The sequence below is a fragment of the Ovis aries genome, chromosome X (genome assembly GCF_016772045.2).
Source record: "Ovis aries strain OAR_USU_Benz2616 breed Rambouillet chromosome X, ARS-UI_Ramb_v3.0, whole genome shotgun sequence".
Taxonomy (NCBI): domain Eukaryota; kingdom Metazoa; phylum Chordata; class Mammalia; order Artiodactyla; family Bovidae; genus Ovis; species Ovis aries.
This window is the reverse complement of record NC_056080.1, coordinates 79918808-79934166: the sequence shown is the minus strand read 5'-3', so window position 1 is coordinate 79934166 and position 15359 is coordinate 79918808. Positions and strand designations below refer to the sequence as shown.

At 57.2% G+C, this 15359-nt stretch overlaps 2 protein-coding genes across 20 annotated transcripts in view; one reads left to right on the top strand and one right to left on the bottom strand.

Moving 5' to 3' along the window:
- Window positions 1–2478: 2478 nt before the first annotated feature.
- The window catches only part of G6PD (glucose-6-phosphate dehydrogenase), a 13395-nt gene continuing 514 nt past the window's right edge, over window positions 2479–15359 (bottom strand). For 2 of the 12 annotated variants that reach the window (XM_060407221.1, XM_060407222.1), the window contains 14 exons: window positions 14649–14735; window positions 14389–14516; window positions 7894–7983; window positions 7277–7314; window positions 7087–7195; window positions 6435–6652; window positions 5117–5305; window positions 4906–5031; window positions 4496–4589; window positions 3955–4141; window positions 3621–3856; window positions 3454–3530; window positions 3273–3365; window positions 2479–3141 (listed from right to left, as the gene is read on the bottom strand). In XM_060407221.1, coding sequence (XP_060263204.1) covers window positions 3051–3141; window positions 3273–3365; window positions 3454–3530; window positions 3621–3856; window positions 3955–4141; window positions 4496–4589; window positions 4906–5031; window positions 5117–5305; window positions 6435–6652; window positions 7087–7195; window positions 7277–7314; window positions 7894–7983; window positions 14389–14516; window positions 14649–14735 — 1763 coding nt within the window. In that variant the 3' untranslated portion in view covers window positions 2479–3050. 12 annotated transcript variants of the gene reach the window in all.
- Window positions 11013–15359, top strand: part of IKBKG (inhibitor of nuclear factor kappa B kinase regulatory subunit gamma) — a 24450-nt gene continuing 20103 nt past the window's right edge. For 3 of the 8 annotated variants that reach the window (XM_027963334.2, XM_027963330.2, XM_042241631.1), the window contains exon 1: window positions 11013–11105. The gene's annotated coding sequence lies outside the window, so the exon portion shown is untranslated. Of the gene's footprint in view, window positions 11106–11421; window positions 12227–15359 lie in introns of those variants that run through there. The other 5 variants (XM_060408446.1, XM_027963332.2, XM_042241633.1 and 2 more) reach the window with 2 other exon arrangements.

The following is a 15359-nucleotide window of genomic DNA, read 5'->3' as shown; positions in this document are numbered from 1 at the left end:
GTGAGACTTGGACAATAACAAAGGCTGAGTGCCAAAGAATTGATGCTTTCAAACTGTGGTGCTAGAGAACACTCTTGAGAATCCCTTGGACAGCAAAGAGATCAAACCAGTCCATCCTAAAGGAAATCAACCCTGAATACTCATTGGAAGCAGTGATGCTGAAGCTGAAGCTCCAATACTTTGGCTACCTGATGCAAAGAGCCTTTTCTCATTGGAAAAGACCCTGATGCTGGGAAAGACTGAGGACAGGAGGAGAAGGGGATGACAGAGGATGAGATGGTTGGATGGCATCACCGACTCAATGGACACGAGTTTGAGCAAACTTCAGGAGATGGTGAAGGACAGGGAAGCCTGGTGTGCTGCAGTCCATGCATTCTCAAGGAGGTGGACGTGCCTGAGTGAATGAACAACAACAACCGGAACCTTATGCCTCTTTTGCATTGCAAGCTCCTAGAGCTGAGATTACAGCTACTGTCCCTCTCAGGTCCTTCATGTCTGTCCTTCATTGGCACCGGGCATCCGGTGATAGTCGAGCATCCTCACCAGGGCCCTCTAATCTCTGCCACAGGTAGTGCCCAGATCTGAGCTATCCACTAACTGCTCTAGCCTGGGCCCTCTGTCATGGTGGGGACACTCAGGATCAGCTTGGGGGTCCCCACCCTACCCTCCCTGCTCCCATGTAGTTATCACATGTTGGGGGTCCACAAAGAGCTTAGTCTCTCCTCCACGTCCGGTTCCTGCCCTACGTGGATCCTCCATGCTGTTGTGTCCCACTCAGTGACGCCATGCCGGAAGGCTTTCCAAGGGGCTTGGGATGACTCTCCCCAGAACTCAACTCTACTGGGTCCCCCAAAGTCTGTAGGTGCCTGTGGAGCTGTGTGAGGGGGCTCTGAGCACAAAGACCCCAGCGGGGTCAAGAAAGGCTTTTTTGTTTCTTTCTTTTTCTCCTGAGGGCTTTCCTGGTGGTTCAGATGGTAAAGAATCCGCCTGCAATGCCGGAAACTGTGGTTTGATCCCTGGGTGAGGAAGAGCCCCTGGAGAAGGGAATGGCAACCCACTCCAGTGTTCTGGCCTGGAGGATTCCATGGACAGAGGAGCCTGGTGGGCTACAGTCCACGGGGTCGCAAAGAATCAGACATGACTGAGCGACTAAGCACAGTGTCTGGCCTTTGTGGGCACACAGCTACTCCATAGCGTCCAGGACAGGACAGGACTCTCTGTAGCTATGCAGGAGCCAGAGCATTAGATGGGAGCGAAGGGGTCTCTAGGTCCCCCTCTGCGACTCTGGACTACTCACTGCCCCTTCCCCAGGCCACTGGCACAGGGAAGAGAACCAAGGTCAGCATCCCCACACCAAATGAAGCGTGGCCTCTCGGCCTGTCCACACAGGGCTTTCTCAGCTGCTCCGTGCAGACCTGAAGGTACCACGGGGTCTGGATTCCAGCTGTCCCTGGCCCAGCAAGTCCCTTCCTGCTCAATTTAGGTCCACGTGAACCCGGTGGTCTCCTTACATAACCCAAGCTCAAGTGAGGAGCCACGGTGGCCAAGCTCTTGCCAACAAACAGCCTGCGGGCCTGGCCCTGCGGTCACAGACCTCCCTGGCTCTGTGACCCCTGAGCCCTGCCAGCCGTGGGAACCTGTGTAGTGGACCTTGCCTGCTCAGGTCCCATGTTGGGCGGCTGGCTTGGTCCCTCCACGAAACATCCCGGCAAACGAGGAGCATCCTATCTGTTTGCTTTGGGTCAGCCACACGTCCCAGAACTCAGGCCTAGGGCAGGGACAATAGGAGCGGCTGCAGCCCCCTTCCTGATGCTTGGTCGAGGGGAAGGGCCGGATAGACGCCCGGGGGCGGGGGGCGCTGCCTTTGGGGGGCAGGCTCACCTGGCCCCTTGTGATGTGCCCTCGTTCAGCAATGAGGCATGTGCAGAGATAATCCAGCTAGTTGAGATTAAGGTCATCCTTGGGGAGATCGGGCCTCCAGTCCAGGATGACTGGTGTCCTTGTCAAGGGAGAAGCTTATGTGAAGATGGAGCCAGAGGCGGCCAGGCTCAAGGAAGCCAGCACATTCCCTGGAGGGTGCCTGCTCTTGGTCTCAGGCGCGAAGGCCAGCTGTGTGCCTCTCCGTGGTGCCAGACTGTCGTGTGCCCTGGACTTGCCTGTTCCCCTTGGTTTATGTCCCCAAGTCCCTTAGCCACTCCTTCCTAAATACTTTGTCATGGCGGGGGTGGAGGGGAAATGAATGAAAGGAACATGACCTGTTCTTGTGCCACAAGTGGTCTTCTGACAAGATCCTACGGCTCGGTCGGGGCAGGATGTGCGGTCAGGGGCGGAGGTAATCCACGTGCCCACCCAATCTGGTGATCAAGGGAAGTGGGTGTTGGGGCAAGTCGATGCTGGGGACAGGGCAGGTGGGCAGGCAGCCACAGGGCCGCCCTTCCACGGTCACAGGAGGCAAGAAAGGACCCAGAGCCAAGTGGCTTAGTTTGCTGATTTAATGGCACTTTGCTGCTTTTGCTTTTCCGGTGGTGAGGGTGCCACCTTGGGGTGGGGGTGGGGGCGTGTGGGGGTGAGATGGGGTGGCTGTGGAGTGCTGAGTTATGGTGGGGGGGTCTGGGGGACACACGGACATTTGGAGGGCCCAGCGCAGGGAGGGCACTGGGCGACATGGACATCCCTTCCGCGGGGGGACCAGGAATGTGGAATGGCGCTGAGACTGGGGGTGTGAGGGCCCCATCCCCGGCCTTCTGAGGACCTTGCCCCCGTCTTCCCCAACTATAGCCCTCCTCTTGATTGTTCCGGGCGGCAGGGGGGCTCAGTCCCGGGGACACAGGCTGGCTGGGGTGGGGTGCGGGTGGGGTCACAGTGCTGGCTGGCCGAGGAATGTGACTGGGCTGAGGGGTGGAGGGGCGGGTGGACGGGTGGCCCCAGCCTGGGGCAGGAATGTGGGGCTGGGGGCAGTGGTCCCGAGTCCTCTGGAGCTGGGCTGGGTGGGGGGGGGCTGCGGAGTGAGAGAGGTGGGCGGGGCCAGGGCTCACGGGAGGGGGACCGGCTCAGAGCTTGTGGGGGTTCACCCACTTGTAGGTGCCTTCGTACTGGAAGCCCACACGCTTCATTAGCTCGTCTGCCTCCACAGGGCCCCGGCTGGTAGGGGGACAAGCGGTGGGGAGCGGTGAGGGAGTCCTGAGCCCCAGGATCCCCCCCTCAGCCACCCCACCCCCGTCACCCCGCATACACACCCCGTCTTGTCCCCTACACCTCCCGCATAGATGTACCTGCCATACACGTAGGGGATGGGCCGGGCCTTCTCGCGTTCGATGTGGTGGAGCAGTGGAGTGAAGATCCGCCAGGCCTCCCGCAGTTCATCACTGAGGGGACAGGGGTGGGGATGGGAGGCCAGTGGGACCACAGAGGGAGGGGGGATGAAGAGGGGGATGGAGGGGGGCCTCTCCTCACCTGCGCACGAAGTGCATCTGGCTCCCGCAAAAGACATCCAGGATGAGGCGCTCGTAGGCATCAGGGAGCTTCACATTCTGCGGGCAGGCCACAGGGTGTCACCAAGGTGCTAAGCCCTGCGGAGCCCTGGGCTGCTGCCCCTGCCCAGGGGCCGGGTGGTTGCCCACCTTGTATCGGTTGCCATAGGTCAGGTCAAGCTCCGACTCCTCGGGGTTGAAGAACATGCCAGGCTTCTTGGTCATCATCTTGGTGTACACAGCCTCGTTGGGCTGCACGCGGATTACCAGCTCGTTGCGCTTGCACTGCTGCCGGAAGATGTCCCCGGCCACGTCACGGAACTGCAGACGCACCTCGGCCTTGCGCTCATTCAGGGCTTTGCCGCAGCGCAGGATGAAGGGCACCCCTGAGAGGAAATGGGGGATGGACAGAGCTGGCTTTGGGGAGCACTTGGCCAGCCGCAGGGGCCGGCTCCCTTCCCCGCAGGCCAGCGGCGCCACCTACCGTCCCAGCGCTCGTTCTCCACGTAGAGGACGGCGGCTGCAAAGGTGGCCGTGGTGGACCCGCGGGGCACCGTGGGGTCATCCAGGTACCCTTTGGTGGCCTCCCCCTCTCCGTTGGGGTTCCCCACATACTGGCCCAGGACCACGTTGCTTGCCTGCACCTCTGAGATACATTTCAACACCTTGACCTGCAGGAAAGCCGGGAAGACAGGCCCCTTGGGTAAAGAGGACACCGGGCACCAGGGAGCCATGTTAACGCCCAGGGGTGGCCTTCCTGGATGGGCTAGTGGCTAGTGGCCCCGATAGTCAGGAGGTATTCCACGTACAGCTTTGCTCCTGCTGCCAAAGCCGGGCTTCAGGCTCCATCCCGCGAGGGCCCTTCAGGACCACCTCACCCCACCCTTGCTTCTTCAGGAGAAGCTTGGTTGCATGGCCCTGCCAGTTCTCTGACAGGCTGCCTGCCTCCAGGCCCAGGGCACCTGGTGCTCAGGATGGGTGGCTAGGGAAAGAGGGCTGGGCAGGGAGTGGGCAGCCCCACCCACCTTCTCATCACGCACGTCGTCTGAGTCAGTGGAGGCGGGCTTCTCCATGGCCACCAGACACAGCATCTGCAGGAGGTGGTTCTGCATCACGTCCCTGTGGGCAGGAAGGAGTGAGGCGTGAGCTCCCTTAGCCCCTCATCTGCCACCTTTCCAGCACTCAGGGCCTCAAACTCAGCCTTCTAGCAACAAGCAGTGAGCTTCCTTCCTGATCCCCAATGTCTGCCAGGTCCCCTTAAGGAAAGGCAGAAGATAGTGATCCCACCCTTTACAGTCCTCACTAACTGCTCAGACACTCATGCCACCCAACTTGAACCTCTGGGTCCAGGAGCCCAGAGCGGGGTGGGGGGACCTGCAGGGGAGTGGGATGGTGCCTGTGCCCACCTCCCTGGATAAGGGAGCTGGGCTCTCACCGGATGATCCCAAATTCATCAAAGTAGCCCCCACGACCCTCAGTGCCAAAGGGCTCTTTGAAGGTGAGGATGACGCAGGCAATGTTGTCCCGGTTCCAAATGGGCCCGAAGATCCTGTTGGCAAACCTAGGGGAGGGGCACAAGGAGGCTGACTGTGCATTGGAGGGGGGCAGCCTGGGACCCCTAGTCCCCAGCCCCTTCCGTGGCGCACCTCAGCACCATGAGGTTCTGGACCATCTCTTTGCCCAGGTAGTGGTCGATGCGGTAGATCTGGTCCTCGTGGAACAGGGAGGCGATGTGGTTGGACAGCTGGTTGGAGCTCTGCAGGTCCTTCCCGAAGGGCTTCTCCACAATGATGCGGTTCCAGCCTCTGTGAGAACCCAGAACCACATCACCCTCCCTGGGGGGGGGGGGGGGGGGGCAGGGCTCAGCATCCCATCCCCGTCCACCCTCCCTTCCCTAGGGAGTGAAGGCAGAGACTCCCCGCCTCCTCTCGGCAGTCAGCTGGGCCAGGCAAGTTCTGCAGGGCTGGGTCTCCTTTGGCCTCTGCCCAGAGGACACCCCTTCTAATTCCCAGCCCTTGGGGCTCGGCTCAAAGCTTCCTCAGAAGCCTTCTAGCCTGACTGGCTGGCAAGTGGCAGGAGTGCCTCCTGCCCTCTCTGCTCCCTCCTGGCAACGCAGGGGTCCTGCGGGGTCTGGGGGTGCCCTGAGCTAGTGGAGAAATAGGGGGAGGGGATGCCAAAGGCATAGCTCCCCCCAGAGGTTTAAATGTGGGGAAGTAAGTAAGTGTTAGTCGCTCAGTTGTGCCTGACTCTCTACGACCCCATGGACTGCAGCCCACCAGGCTCCTCTGTCCATGAGATTTTCCAGGCAAGGATACTGGAGTGGGTTGCCATGTCCTTCTCCAAAGCATCTTCCTCATGCAGGGATCAAACCTGGGTCTCCTGAACTGCAGGCAGATGCTTTACTGACTGAGCTACAAGGGAAGCCCCCTTTATCCTAACAGAGAGTTAATGTGGCCATTCCACATCAAACCTGGGACAAAGTGAAACAGACATGGCCCTGGGTTGGAGAACATAAGCAAGCACGCAGGAGCTACTGCGTCACAGGAAGCAGGGTTCCCGTGGAGCAACACCGCCCCCTGGTGGTGGTCGAGGGGACCGTGGGAAGTGCCGAGAGCCTAAGTCGGCAGCAGCGAAAAAGTTTCATGGAGCAATACTGCCACCTTGTGGTGTTAGTCGGGACTGCTGCCAGGGACAGTGGGATTTCTGCGAAGCTGACCCTGAGAGTCTCTATAGGGACCTGGATGGTATATACGGGTGCGAGCACTTTCGGGCAACTTCCAGAGAACGGAAATTGCCCATTCTCTGCAGACTGAATTCATGGAAGTAACAAACCAGGGGCATCTATCTTTTTCAGATTCCCTAGACCGGTTGGCCCTGGGGGCTCTGCTCAGCTTGCTAGGGCAGGTCACACGAGGGTAGGGCACTCCCTGAAGGCAGGAAGGGAGGGAGAAAGACCAGCCTTACGTCTGGCTCATGCAGGTCTCGTGGATGTTTTTGGTGACAGCCTCATAGACAGTTGGGGGCAAGGCCAGGTAGAAGAGGCGGTTGGTCTGTGTGCCCCGGTGAAGGGCATTTATGTGGCTGTTGAGGCGCTCGTAGGAGGCAGTGTCATCGTACTGGCCAGCCACGTAGGAGTTGCGGGCAAAGAACTCCTCCAGCTTGGACTTCTCCTCCGGGGTAGCCTGGGCAACATGGACACAAACATTTTGGCCCCCTGCCCTTGTTCTCCTATGAGCCCATAGGCAGAGCAGGCTTCCTGAGGGGTCAGCCATCTTAGCCTCTCACTGGGGTCACTCACAGCTCTAGCACACCCACGGGGGTGGGGGCCTCAATGCTGTAAGACAGAAGCCGGAGTCCAGCAAACTGGGATCTGGGAGAAAGCTCTCTCTCCAAAGCCATGCCACCTACGTACCATGTGTTGAGAGAAGGCAGGCATCTCCATGTTAGAGAGGTCACAGGGTACAGTAGGAAGGAAGTGGTAAGCCCAAGTCACAGGGGGCTGGGAGGTGCCAGGGAGGGGGTGGCCTGGCATAGGAGGGGCGGGACGAAGGGCCTCTGTGATGGGATGAGGTGGTGGTGGTGTCTGCCACCTGCCGAGACCCCAGAAACCACTCACTTTGAAGAAGGGCTCACTCTGCTTGCGGATGTCAGCCACTGTGAGGCGGGAGCGGGCATAGCCCACGATGTAGGTGTCTTCGGGCAAAAGGCCGTCCCGGAACAGCCACCTGAGGGCAGAGGCAAGGCAATGGCTGTGGCATGGGCAAGGGGGCACGGGGCCACAGGGGGCGGTGGGGACACAGGCTTACCAGATGGTGGGGTAGATCTTCTTCTTGGCCAGGTCCCCCTGCGACAGAGAAACAGGCGTGGTTACGAGCTGAGGACACGCCCCAGATCACCCCCACGGGGGAGACCTGTGCACATTTGTCCTGCCCCCTGTGTATAGACTGAGCCGCTTGAACTGGGGCCCAGTCTAGCCCTTGACCCTGGCCTGGAGTGCCCGCACATTGCTGGGGGGCACCCTAAGGGAAAGAGACCTCACGCTGGCCAGGATGTACTCCATTAACCCGCTGGTCCCACGAGCCACAGACTCGTCTTGTGGTTGAATGGGCAAAACCAAAGCCAACACAAGAAGCCCGCTTTTAAAGAGCTCATGGGCTAAAGAAAACCCTAGACTCACTGGAACTGAATGGCATTGGAAGTAGCACGCGACAAAACTGAGGCATGACTTTAAATGCTTATGTTAGCAAAAAAAAGAATGGCTCGAAGCTGATGAACTCAGCACTCAGCTGAAAAAGTTCGAAAAAGGACCATCCATCGTTGCTCGGTTGTGTCTGACTCTTTGCGACCCCACGGACTGCAGCCTGTCAGGCTCTATTGTCCATGGAATGCTCCAGGCAAGAATACTGGAGTGGGTAGCCGTTACCTCCTCCAGGAGATCTTCCTGGCTCAGGGATTGAACCCGAGTCTCCTGCATTGCAGGCAGATTCTTTACTACTGAGCCACCAGGGAAGCCCTAGAAAAAGGACAGCAGAATTTAAAAGCCAAACAAATCACAAGGCAGGAAACACTGCAAAGTAAAAATGAATAAAATGGAAAACAAGCCAAAAGAAGAGCTCAACAAAGCCCCATCTTGGTATTTGAAAAAGACTAATTAATTCAAACAGTCCCCTGGGAAAGACTGCTTTTTAAAAAGGCACCAAGAATCACGGGGGCAGTGGGACAAAACTACTGACAGGAAAGACCACAGAGGGTTTTGTGAATGACCTTATCCCACATCTGATAAGTTACATGAAATGGACACTTTTCTGGAAAATTCCAACATACCACAATGGAGTGAGTGACCTGGGGAGGCAATGGTCATTAAGGAGACAGGATGGCGTTCACACCCTTCCCAGCAAGCCCAGCCTGGCCCCTGACAATTGTCCCTGACAGAGACAGCTCTGCCAACAGGTCTCACAAAATGCCACGGAGACTTCCATTTGGGGAGTGTTTGCCAAGCCACGTGGTGGCCCCAGGACCCTGCAGCCAGAGTCTGAGAAATGCGCACAGGTGGTCCCGAGCCTGTCTCATCCATGAACACAGATACAAGTGCAAACAATTCTGCAGGAGATACCAGCAAACCCAACCCTGCAACGTCAAACATGGAGTATGTCCAAACTAAGTTGGGATCATCCTGCAAGTGAAAGCTTGGTTTGATATTGAAAAGAAAAAAATCATTAATATTCACTACATGAACAGATTAGAGGAAAAAAGCTCTAAGCCATGTGTCTACTCCTTTAGAGTTTTTAATCTAGGTACCTTGTTAAAACTCACCAGATGAAGATTAAATGTTCCAAAAAATTTCAACACCTAGCACGATAGGACCTCTTCCCAGACTAGGCATAAAACGGGACTTGCTCACCTTGCTAAGCAGACCCTGTTAAAAGCTCCACAAACATCATATACTGTAGGGAAAGGTTGAAATAATCCTCTTTCAACAACCAGGAACAAGAAAAGAGGGCCTGTCTTCGGCTCTTTACTCAACACCCCACCAGAAGCCCCGCCAGCAGCAGGCAGAGAACAAGACACACGACAAGGTGGGGAAGGAAGTGTCATGCAGGCCTGGTCTCTAGCTGACCACCTGTCCATTTAAAAAAGGAAAACCACTTAAAACCAAGCTTTATGCAAATTATTACAATTAATAATATTTTAGGTTTGAAAAAGTTAATAGATGGGGAGTAGAGACAGATTTCTTAGCTAGGACACAGAGCGCAGTAACTAGAAAATGGATGAATGAAGGCTTGAGCAAAATTAGAAACTCCTGGTCATCATAAGACACTATTAAGAAGATGAATTGGGGAAAAAAAACAAGATGAATAGATAAGCCACAGACTGGGAGAAAACACTCACCAGATGTAGTATCTGGAGTATATAGCCCACTTCCCTCGATATTGTGATATGTGTTAAATGCCACTGGTTAGTACACTTGAACGTGGTTAAAAAGGTCAATCAAAAAGAAAAAAAAACCACTCTACAACAAAACAAGAAAAGAATTCAAGATTGGTAAAGGCTTGACCACATACTTCACAACAAGAAAAATCAATGGTTACTTAACACACAGGAAAGTGGTCAAGATGACCAGTTGTCACAAAAATACAAATTAGACCACAATGAGATCCAGCTTGACCTTCACCAGTAGGTTGTAATCTGAAAAAACTAACCCCATCTGGTGTTGGAGGTGGTGTGGAGGAAACACTTGCACCAGGGTTCACAGCAGCCATAATTCCCAACAGCCCTGAGCTGGGACACAGTGAAAGGCCATCAACAGGGGATGGACAAGCTGGATATCTACACAGTGGGACACCTACTCAGCAACACCAAGGGATGAGCCAGGGGGATTCCCTGGTGGTCCAGTAGTTAGGACTCCACCACAGGGGTTTGCGGGTTTGATCCCTGGTAGGGGAACTAAGATCCTGCAAGCCACGCAGGGGGCAAGAACAAAGATTACAAACCAAGAAAAAAGGGATGAGCCAGTGGCCTACTCAACACAAGCAATTCTCAGAACCAGAATGCTGGACACACAAGGCTCAACACCCTGAGTTCATTTAAGGGAAGCTTTAGAAAAGGCAAAGCAGCCACAGTGACAGAAGTGAGAGTCCACAGCAGGAGGTGGACTGGCTGGGGAGTTGGAAACGTTGCCTCTGGTTATAAAGGTCAGAACCGATTGGACAGAGAAGATGTCTTTCGATGTGTACGAATGTTGCCTACAAATAAAAAGACTGAAAAGAACAACTGAGCAGACGGCGGGCGGTGCTTGCTGTTGACCATGTGAAACTTTCCAAGATAATGGCAAGTGTGTGAAGACAGCAACTGTGAGCAACAACATTGTCATCCCACGAAGTCACCCAGTCCCTTCTCTCCAGGCCGGTTTAGCTGCCATAGCCACGGCTACCTGCTTGCTTTTGGTGACCTGACAAAGGAATTCTCCACTCTGGGTGGAAGAGGTGGTGAGCCTGGGCATGGCCTGGGTGAAGAGCAGGTGCCCTTTTATGCCCCCTGCCCTGTCATCAGTGAGGGCTGCTGGGCAGAGCTGCTAGACTCGCCCCGGGCAGGAAAATCACCTCCAGGGGTGAGGACCTGAGTCTTCAGGGCAAAATGACCCTTTAAGAGTCATGTCAGCACTGGACGCAGTCACATCTGTGGACTGTTGCAGAGAGGAGCCGCAGGACCAGAACCGATTGCAATCTGCACCCCTAGACGGGCCATGAGGACGGTAGTTGGGGAGCTACCAGGTGGGTGAGTCCTCCCCTGGCTGGGGGCGATGGGGGCCACTTTTGAGGCTAGCATGCTCAATCCCCATTTGTGGCTTCACCCTCTGTCTCCTGGGCTGAGCCAACATCTGCACGTGGACAAGTCTGCTCCGGCCCAGGTCTTGGCTAGTGCCCAGCCCACACGGGCCAGTGTCTCTCCGCCACCTCCGGGCTCTAGCGGAACCTGGAGTGCTCCAGTGGGTGGTTCCCAAACCAGGGTGCCCTGTGTTGCAGCCCCCGCCCCCTGTCTGCCAGCCACTTAGAACTGATTGCTGAAGGCTCTGGAGCAGGGCCCCCTCCTGCCGGCCACCTTCCCTGGGAAGCCTGGAGATAACAGCGCCTCAAGGTCAGTCACTGATCCCTGGCTGGGGTCTCCCTGGAGCCCAGCTGCAACCCCTGTGGCCCCTCTCCTCCCAGTGCCCAGCAGTGCCCGCTTTCCGCTGACCCCTCCTGTTGCGGGGCTCCAGCAGGAGAAGCCATCAGTCCCCTGTCGGCGGGCACCTCCTGGCCCAGAGGAATGTTTGCTTCCGGTCAAATTCCAGTGGGTTAGTGTCCTGTCTGCTGAGTCACGGTGCCCTACACCCGACTGCCCTCACCGGTCCATTTGGGATTAGCAAGGGGTGGAACCTGCTCGCCTTGTTCAGCTCAGCCCTGCCACCAGCGGCCTGAGTCACTCACCCAAGGGAGGAGTGAGGTAGGACCCAGACGGGGGTGGGGGCACAGAGGCCTAGGAGGCCCCCCTACCCAGCAGCCTGGGCCTGGTTGCACTGCTGGAGGTAACATGGGCTGAGAGCACAGTGCTCGTGGGGTCTGGAGGAGTCTGGGGCCACGTGGTGACTTAGCAGCAGGAGCAGGGCCTGCTGCAGATTTCCAGCCACCTGCATCTGGCCTGCCAGCACCCTGATCTTATCTCAAGTCTCCAGTTTGATGAGCCCTTGGTCTCGAAGGGTGTTAGGGTGGAGCACGTGACAGTAGAAGTTGGGAGGCCGGGCAGGGGTGGGCTCTATCCCCCTCGAGGCAAGATCTGCCTGGCCTCCCTCCTGGGCCGCGGGGCTCATGACTCATCAGCCCTTTGGGGGAGCGCCAGAGTCACCGTGACACAGCAGGAATCTTATCGCCCCAGGAGGTGAGGCGGCCCAGAAGCACCCCCTGAGGAGAGAGGGCCCGGGTCCTCCAGCTCAGCCCTGGCAGGACCCCGTCTCTGGGCTGGGCCCTGGAGCACTCATCGAGCCCATGGCCCAGATGGGGAAACTGAGGCCCAAAGGCAAAGACCGCCCTGCAGAACCTGCACTGAGCCACTTCTGCCCGAGGGGGCTCCTCGGCCTGATCTTTCTCTCATCTCAATCGCTCTGTTTCCATTGGGGGTTAGAGTGGCTCCAGCCTGGCAGGCCCAGGGTTCCTCTCTCAACACTGGTCTGGAAGGAGAAACGGGGTTCCTGGGTTCCAGAGGCCTCCAGACCAGGTCCTGTAAGTACGTCCACTGCCCTCCTACTGAGGGTGGGAGTCTGGAGGAGGGAGTAGGGAGCGGCTGCAGCTACAAGGCCATCAGGTAACTCCTCAGGCTGGCCTTCGGACGGGGCGGAACCTGGGCGCGTGGGTGCGGGGTTGGGCAAAGCCGGCAGGGAGGAGAGGGGCGGAAGACAGCTCATCCTTTTTGGAGTCGCAGGCTCCGCTCCGAGGCCCTGGCTCTGCGGACCTTGGCGCCTCCCAAGGCCTGGGGTGTGAAGGCCTGGCAGTGTTTGCTGTCACATGCACTCACCTTCAGGCCCAGCCCCCAGGCACGGCTCCCACAGTGGGGGGGTGGGGGGGCCTCAGGGCAGGTGCCTGCTGTGCTGTGAACTCCTTGGTCTCCCAGAGTAACAGGTTTGTGCCGCCTGCCTGCCTCCCACATATCCCAGCAGGAAGGGGAGAAACAAAACAACAGAAAAAACAGGCTCTACTTCAGAGGCCCTGGTACTCCCCCACCCCCCGCCCTGCTGGCTGCAGCTGGCACTTCCTCTTTCTGCCCTAGAAGCCTCTGCTGATTGCTCTTGGAACAGAGAAGAGCAAAGGGGAACTACTCGGGTTGCAAAGAAACAATGTTGCCCAATGCCAAGGCCACCACACGTGAAGGCAGGGAGGAGTCACCAAATCAGCTCAGCAGAACCCTGGGGCCCCTTGGTGCTCCAAAGACTTCCATTGCCAAGTGGAGACTGTGGGGTTGAGAGAGGAGGAGACACTTGGCCCAGGCCACAGAACACACTTGGATGCTCTCACTGAGGTGGTTTAATCGGAGTTGAGGATCTAGGGTCATAGGCAATTTACTAAGGCTGGGGACCCTCTGCTGGAATGTCTTGGGACAGGCTGGGATGGGGATGGGGGAAGGAGGAAAAATAATCCTGAGTAACTTTCTCTGTCAACCTATTTCTTGGACCAACTCCGAGGTGTTAAGCTTTCTGGTGCCTCGAGGGATGAGGCTGGGGCCAGGGTGGGGGCTAAGCTGCCCCCTGTGTGCCCCTCCTGGGCATCCTACAGTCTTGGGGTGATAAGACGGTCAGGGGAGAGTTTCGGGCAGCCTTCCCTTCCTTCCCAGCAGCACAGCCCTCCTCGCGCGCAAAGCCCCCTGCCCTGCATTCTGGCTCTTTTTCCAAGTTTTGACCAGAATCACACAACTGGCAAGAAACACGTTCTGCAAAGGGCGGTAGCTTGTTATGATACATGAATGAAGAGCTGAATTCCTCTAGAGCTGAGGGGAGAGGGGTGTGGAAGGGACAGAGAGACCATGCCTGCCCTGTCAAGAGCTCACTCGCTTGGCAGAACTCTCGCTTCAGGTTTATACAGTAAGTCACCACCAGAGATGCTCGTAATCCTGGGGAGCGGATTCTTGGTCCCGTCCAGGATGAAGAGTTTCCCTTTGAGATGAAACGTAGACAGCGTTCCAGCCGTTTCTCATGTCTTGCCACTGGGTTGATCTTATTTCCACGTGGCACATGGAGAAAGTGCTTTTAGTTGGGGGGGCCGGTCATGGCTCTCCAAGGACCCACCCACCCTCTCGTGTTCCACCCCCTCCCAACATGTATGGTCAGCACGCTCTGTTTCTGCCTTTGCTTCTAGTCTCTGGCCTTTCTCATCACAGCAAAGTGGCAGTTCCACTGGCTGGACAATGGGGCTGGTCTCAGCTCCTCGGGAGGCCTTGGAAGTCGGGGCAAAGAGATGGGGTTTCAAGAAGGGTCAAGTGTGTGTCTTTGGGGACCGTGAGGGTAGACAGACAAGGTCGAGATCGGGCCCTGGATCCTACCTCTGGCACTGACTGTGTGACATCTGTCAAGTCAGAAACATGTTTGGAAAACACCCTTCTGGAATGGACTGCTTCCCCTGTTTACCTCTCTGTCTCCCCTGTGGAGGAGGAAGTCCAACCAGACAGTCCCGAAGGGCCTCCCAGCTCCAGACAGAGGTCTACACTCAATGGCTACACACGGACTTCAGAAATGCCTCATGGTGTGTGTATACTGGGTGGTAACAGGTTGACAGCGGCTCCTGAGCAGGGGCAAGAGCCCAAGGGGCCCAACTGCGAGCAGTTGGGAAAGCACAGGCACCGTGAGGTCCCTTCTGCTGCGTTTAAGCTGTGGGGCTTGGTAGGGGAGACTCACCGATGCACCCATGATGATAAAGATGTGCGTATCAGCCTGATGGAAGTCATCACCCTGGTACAGCTCTTCTCGCAGGATCCCGCACACCTGGGTCCGGCTCAGAGCCACCTGCTCTGCCATGGCGCTCTCTAGTGAAAGAAAAACTCAGTTGACAAGGCAGGAGCTGAGAGGAGCACTGAGAAGCTAGCCCCTTTCTGGAGGAGTCCTTTGGGCTCTCCTCCAGCAGATGTTTCATTACTGAAACCATTGACTGTGAATACCTGGGGAGCAGGATGTTCGGGAAATTAGAAACTGCTGGCCCTGGGCTCCGGCCATCCTCTCTGGGCAACCTTCTTCTCTGTTGTATACTACAAAATGACCCAAAACATTACTGGATTCTTACTAGGGCCTCAGCTCTGGGGCGACTGAGTAAAACGCCGCTGGCGCAGCGTACGATCTGCCTAAGACCATGTCACCCAGGATGCAGGCAGAAATTCCACAATGAGCTGGAGCGTGCGAGGTAGTGCAGCCGATGGGAGTGTCGCTCCAGCCCTCCTCCTGCCACGCTGGGCAGACCCCCAGCAAGTCCCTGGCCCTCTCCGTCTCCTCGGGGGGTCCCATGAGGGCAACGCAGGGTACCAGATTGGTTAGGCCCTCTGGATTTTGCCCCGTTCTTAAGTTTGGGCAATCAAAGTGCCTCGTAGCGCCGCGACCGCCCACTCGGTTACCTGTGCTTCGTTGCTCTCGCCCGTCACACTCGCAGACCCCAAGTCCCCGGCCGTTTCCCCGGGCTGAGCCCCGCCGGCCCATTTAACCGGCGGGGGCGGGAGCCTGGGCTGAGCTGACCGGCCTCAGGCGAGATACGGGGGTGTGGCCTCCGCGGGCCCCTCCCTCGTGGGGCGGGGAAGGTCGAGGGCGCGGGCAGGTGCGTGCGCATCCCGGCCAGGCCGGGCCCCCCCACCCCACCGTGGAGGCCCCAGCCCTGGCCCGCC